The 6,586-nt window shown below is 41.3% G+C and overlaps 1 protein-coding gene across 1 annotated transcript in view; it reads right to left on the reverse strand.

Annotated features, from left to right (window-relative positions):
- baiap2l1b (BAR/IMD domain containing adaptor protein 2 like 1b) overlaps positions 1-1,725 on the reverse strand; it is a 30,917-nt gene extending 29,192 nt beyond the window's left edge. Inside the window, exon 1 of the mRNA XM_037089929.1 lies at positions 1,217-1,725. Within this exon, the coding sequence (XP_036945824.1) occupies positions 1,217-1,267 (51 nt within the window). The 5' untranslated portion in view covers positions 1,268-1,725. The remainder of the gene's footprint in view (positions 1-1,216) is intronic.
- Positions 1,726-6,586: the final 4,861 nt, after the last annotated feature.

The following is a 6,586-nucleotide window of genomic DNA, read 5'->3' on the forward strand; positions in this document are numbered from 1 at the left end:
TCCCCCTCCAGCCTCTTTATACTTACTCACCTTCACTTTTTCTCCACCAGCGGAGGCAACATGCACATCTGTCTACACAGTGCAGCTAGTTAAAAGTTCAAACTCTAAGGGACTTGCATCCATTTACTGGTTAGTTTATCTTTTAACCTCCATGAAATCACACAGCAAACATGTGAAAGCAAATGACTCATTAAGTGTGCCTTGGAGGACACAAATAAAGTAACAGCAGCTGACTTTCAAAGCACCTTCTTATCTTTATTAAATTAGCTCTACTTGATAACAAGAAGGTACAGATGCCAGAGTATGTTTACAGCTGCCTCAATTGATGCTGTAAACCTATAGCAGCGCTTTAATGAGGAAATGGCACTCCTAGGGTGGGGCTGATTTCTTCAAAAACCTGCAAGCTAAACTCATTATTAGTCAGCAACTGGCTTCTGGAGAAAAGTCTCTGCTCTCCACCTAAGGAATCTGTTTCATTAAACGTGCACTATGTAGTTTTAGGGAATAAAGTTCAACCAGAAGGAAAAGATCTTCATTGCCTGATTTCTTTATGTTTGATCAAACCTAATAAAACGAATTGCCTGAATGAACAATCTGACCTTACAGGACAACACAATTCCCTACTGGTTCTGTTCATATGTGGCGGACCCTGCCACCTTTGCAGCCTCCAAACAGTGTTCTGGGGACCTTCTTTTCCTCTGGGAAGAGCTTGTTTATTCACTTCTAGAAAAGACGAGCTAGTTGGTATTACTACCTCGTTAATATCGTAAACATATAAATTCTGAGTTTGATTTTCTTCTCCAAAACTACATAGTGCCCCTTTTAACCTGTTTCAACACATCAGTCTGTCTGCATTTTCCTGATGCAGGGGTAAAGTTGGCAAACAAGGGCTATAGAAAAACACAAGAGCCCACTTAAACATTTAAAATAACTTCTCTACAGTATTCATAATACAATCTATATTATAAACAAAAGGCAAAAATTAACCGTGTCCAGGTTGAGCTTCCCCTCATCCTTCCCTCGTGTTATTAGCAGGTAAACCGTTAAATTTAAGCTAGCTAGAGCAAAACAAAGCTGACTTTAAAACACCTGTTTGCCAGCTCAGGTGGTTCAAGTCAGCAGAAAGTTGGACACACGGACACATGGATGCACGGAGGTATTTGCCCCCTCTCCTGTCCCGGTCCCACCTGTTGTGTTCACACCGGTGTTTACTCACCTTGTATGTACTTTCTGTTAGCTTGTACACCTCGTCCGCGCTCCTCGACATGTTTAACGGTGTATCCCTCGCGACGCCCAACGGAAAAAAAAAAAAAATAAATAAAAATAAAAACAACTAAAAACAACTAAAAACTAAAACGACAGCAGAGAGGAGGGGAGTGAGCAAAAACCTACGGACACATGAAATTCCTCATAGCCAGCAGGAAACGCAACACCAACCAAGGAAAAAAAAAAAACTGTGGAGGTGAGGAGAGGAAAAAAGTAAACCCGGAGAGGAGAGGGAGAGGGAGGGAGCGAGCCGTCCGCTGCTGCTGCTGCCGCTGCTGCTGGTGGAGGAGGTGGTGGTGGAGGTGCTGCTGAGGACCGTGAGCGCTGAAAAAGCTGCGCTGTCAAACTTGTTGTAGGTGGATAGTTGTAGAGAGAGAGAGAGAGAGAGAGGAGGGGAGGAGGCCTGTGGAGGTGTGGAGGGAGGAAGGGAGGAAGAAAAAGGTGGACATGTGTCAAGTCGGACTGATTAAGAGGATGAACCACTTTTCCGGTCGGTTGCCTTCAAATTAAACCTTCTGTTTTTTATTAAATCGATCACAGTTGCCCCCTCTTCAACCAAGGCAGTCCCAGGTGCCGGTTCGGGGCCAGTGCCTTTTCTGGAACCAGTTCTTTGTATTTCCAAGCCAAAGACCTGGCTCACAGGGGCTGGGGTTAAAGTGAGCACAGACCAATCAGTGGGGAAAAGTCTTTTTGGGCCCCATTGCATCACGGGACATTGTAATTACACAGTTAGGTCACTGTGAAAGTTGGCTTCAAAACCTGGTGCTCTTCTTGAGGGCTTGATTGGCATCAACACTTTGCTGGTCTAGAACAAGGAACAGCATAAGACTGGGGCTGGGAGTGGGTTATCGTGACCAAGATCAGACTAAAACTACCTATGATGGCATTTTTAAAGACCTGAGCTGGTGTAGCGTGTGCTGAGATAACCATGGGAGAATAAACAAAAAGCCTTTCGCTGTTCGCTTTTAATCAAAGTGACAGTGGGCCGAGGACCAGTCATGTTTTGATGCCAATGTAGGCACACAAAGCAGAGAGCACTTGTAAAGAGTCAGTGTCGTCAAATTAGGTCTGATTTCCATATTTCATATTTGTTCCTTACAAAGTTGGCAAATGGAGACGTATACAGTGACCAAATGATGTGACTCTACAGTGGCCCTCAGGCCCGTAGAAAAGCGAATCAGTTCTTAAAAGGTAAACAAGTTGAACCAACTTTGAACCAGAACTATCACCAACCCAGATCTAACTCTTGTTCATTTTGTTGAAGAGGAGTAAATGTGGTGCAACAGGTTTAGAGCTAAGATGAAGAAGAGCTGGTAATGACAGGGTAAGCCATAAGGTCAAGTATCATGGACATTTTATTACAGGCAAACAAATGACAGATAAGCATATTGATAGGCAATTCTGCAAAGTGTGTGCACAAGCAAATATGCCCTCATGCAAGTTTAGTGCGTGTTTAGTTTGTGTAAACAGTGAAAATGTCTCGTCTTGGAGCGTATTGTATTATTTTATACTGTGCAGCACAACTTGTGACCAAGCTACAAAAAAGCAAGCTTACAGATGCTTCAAGTGGCTTATAGGTTAGTGGTGCCCTGAGAACATAATGTAGGAGACCTAGATGGCATAGTGCAATAAAAAAATAAATGTCTCTGAAAATTAGATCATTTAGCTTTGTATCAAACATTAGGTTTAGCACCACATTCTTCCAGCGGTGGAGTGTAAAGATACTGGTATAAATATGCAATGATTAATGCGACAGGTTTCTTTATATATGTGAAGGATATATTGATTGCTTTCTAACCACCCTGTATATTTCTGATTGTCTATTTTACAACACCTCTCATGACTCGATAAAGAGCCTTTTTTGAAATCATGGGCTTTTTCACACTTTTATTTTGAAGGCCTCGTTCCAGTGCCTGATACCTGTGTCTGACTTGACAGTTGCTGCAGGCAGGTAAGAAAAGGTGGGCAGCAGACGCAGTGCTGGAGAGGGGCGCTCCCTGGAGGCAGCTGATCCATAATGCAATGAAAACACACCACACACAGACTTCCAAGTGCTTGTGGCACTGAGGTAAAAAGTTAAGGGGGGGATAAGTTCTAACTTTCTCTAGTAAGTGTAGAAGTTGTTGGAGAAAGTCAAGTTTTTGACCTTTTAATCCCTCAGTGTTGTCACTCCTGTTTCAACTTCATGGAGTTTACATGATTTAAGGTTTGAATGTTATTTTCCAGGACCATAGCAAGGCTCAGTCTGTATTGCTAATACTATTTATATGTGTGTATATATATATATATATATCTATATATATATATCTATATATATATATATATATATATATATATATATATATATATATATATAGATAGATAGATAGATAGAGAGATAGATAGATAGAGAGAGAGATATATATATATATATATATATATATATATATATATATATATATATATATATATATATATATATATATATATATATATATATATATATATATATATATATATATATATATATATATATATATATATATATATATATAGATATATATATATATATATATATATATATATAGATAGATAGATAGATAGATAGATAGATAGATAGATAGATAGATAGATAGATAGATAGATAGATAAAAACACTTTCAGGGACACATTGTAAAATTAAAGAATCAATAACAGGTCTGGTGCACATGTAACACTAGTTGACACTTGATGCCTTTTAGAAACAAAGATTACTTTGTATGCAGAAATTTATTTAAAATGACATTTCAAACAACCAGACAAAAAATAATAATAATAACTGTATTTCTGACATTAGAAGCTACAAGGGCAGCTCTTTGAACTGGGAACATAATGGTATTGAAGAAGTTTCATAATTTACCACTAGATGTCCCTCATGGTCAGCTGATTTCCTCTCAGGCTGAGAGAAGTTTCACAACCTCTGAGACCAAAACATTTACATGCATATTTGCCTTAGTTTGTGTACATAAAGCCAAAGTATGCCCTGATTTTCCATCTTTCATTATCCAGCACTGACCGGACCATTTCTGTAATTACTCATTTTGTATTTTATGACAATCTGACATGAGTCATTTGAATACATGATCGATAAAACCTCTCATGTAGGCTGTGCACCTCTTTTTTTTTTTTTTGGTGGTATTTGGACATCTCGCCTACAAATCAAACAAAGCATCGACCGAATATCAGTATCAATTGCTGGGCGCAAATATGCCGAGCCTTTGCCGTGTAAATGTCATTTGATTTTAAATCTATGGAAAGCTCCCCTGCTGCCGCGGGGAGCAGCAAAAATGAAGCTGAATGTGGAATGAGACCGTGCCCCGAGGCTCTGAACACATACCCCTGCTTTCAGCCCTCAAAATGCTCTGCGGTGACATATACAACATAATTAGTCTCCAGCCCCTCTATGCTAAGCTCTGTGCTATTTTCCCTTCCGCCTCTTGCTGTTATCTGCTGCATCACGGACGTCCTGACAACCTCCCACTGTGTTGAGCTCCTGTAGGCAGGAATCGATACTAAAAGAATGTAATGCTAAATAAAGCGATACGAGGGTCAATTATAAGCAAGTCGCTCATATTACTGAGGGGCTGAAAAGTAACTTCAGACTTTCTCTGACTTCTGCGCGCTCAAGGACAGATGTGGAGTAATAATATGCTCAGAATGGAACAATATTTCTTACATAAGCCTCGCTATGTATTCATATGAAAATGTTGAACAGACTGTCAGTGCAGAGCATGAAGGAAGAGACAACTTTCAGCGGAAACAAGTGGCTGATGCTTAAATGGCCACTACAAGATGGTGAGAGTTAGGCCCCGGTCATGAACTCACCCCTCTGTCTGTCCCGCCCATCACTTGCTTGCTTCTCTATCTCCATCAACAGCAAACGGCATTCTGATGATACCAGAATACCAGTTTTCCGACACTGACCCCTGCTAATGATGCATGGGGGGTTTTTGAGGGGTTGTCCAACTTCGACCACTATCCCTTTGTAACTTTGTTCTGAGCGCTGGTAGACTCTCGATAAAGACTCATGATGGGTGTTCCTTCCCTTGGACAAAACAAGGTGAACAACGCTCTTGGGTGAAGTCACGACTTTCTGCAGGTTGGTGCCCCACCACATAGAGCCGGTGGCATCTTTATTTTTTTCACCTCTCAAACATCCGCCACTCGCTCTGAGCGCTAGTTGTACAACTAATCTTCCAACTTACTGTAAATGCGCAGCATTTAATTTCGTTTTCAATCAAACCAAAACATAAGACGTCAGGGGTGTGGGATCACGGGATAGTGCTGATAAAAATCTGACTTGGCACGGGGAGAAACGAGCACAGATGACGAAATGTTTGAAAGTTTTATTCACGTTATGTTTGGTCGTGTTCTCCAACCTCTGATTCTCTCCTGAAAGTCAATCAAATGAAATGCACTCTAAGCTTAAATATAAATAGGTATGCAAGTGTATCAGACGATGGTACAGCCAAGGTCTGGTCTAGTCACAATGGGCTTCAGTCAGTCTGCTGCTGACGTGTCTTCACATAGGCACGCCACTGTCTGAGAATCTGGACGTCCAATTTATCCAAAGCTGACCTGTCCCATCATTAAAATATGAGTGCGCTGCATCGAGGTGGACTTAATATCACCCTGTCTCCCGCCATCCTCCCCTTTCACTCTCCCCCCCGAGTCAACCAATCATGAAACCAACGACTATAAATAAATTGGTGTCATTAGCATCAGCTGGGGGTCGAGAGGGGAGAGATTGAGGAAAAGAGAAATCAGGCGCCAAATAAAAGTGCCGCACAGTTTGTTCACAAACACAGTTTATGTAAAACGGCTCAGTCTCCTTGTGCTGTTAGGAATATGGGATTAGTGAAAGCAAAGGAACTGAAGTATTACATTTTGAAAGTTTAGGCATGCACTGTACTCTCCAACAAACTAGCGCTGACCTCTCATTCATTGTTTCCGCCGCGCGTGTCCTCTCAAGGACAGCCGCCTATCCGTTGTGATGGAATAACTAAGTCCACCGAAGCATTCAAAATGGAGCCTGCTCATGCTGTGCCAGCAAGGCCACCTCCTTTTCAGAAACGCCTTTTTTTTTTTTTTACCCCCCCCCGCCCGTACTTCACAGGAGCGGCAGGTAGACAATAGAGGCGGCTTAAGAATTTGCTTTTCACCCTTGAAGAGCGCACACGATTTCTCGCAGTTTTTACAGCCCAGCGAGAATAATCAGTGGCAGTCGGGTGAAAGAACCATCTGTGAATATTCCACAAAAATCTTTATTTTTTGAAATCTTTTTCCGTTTGTTTTTTGACGT

The sequence above is a fragment of the Acanthopagrus latus genome, chromosome 23 (genome assembly GCF_904848185.1).
Source record: "Acanthopagrus latus isolate v.2019 chromosome 23, fAcaLat1.1, whole genome shotgun sequence".
In the NCBI taxonomy this organism is placed as follows: Eukaryota; Metazoa; Chordata; class Actinopteri; order Spariformes; family Sparidae; genus Acanthopagrus; species Acanthopagrus latus.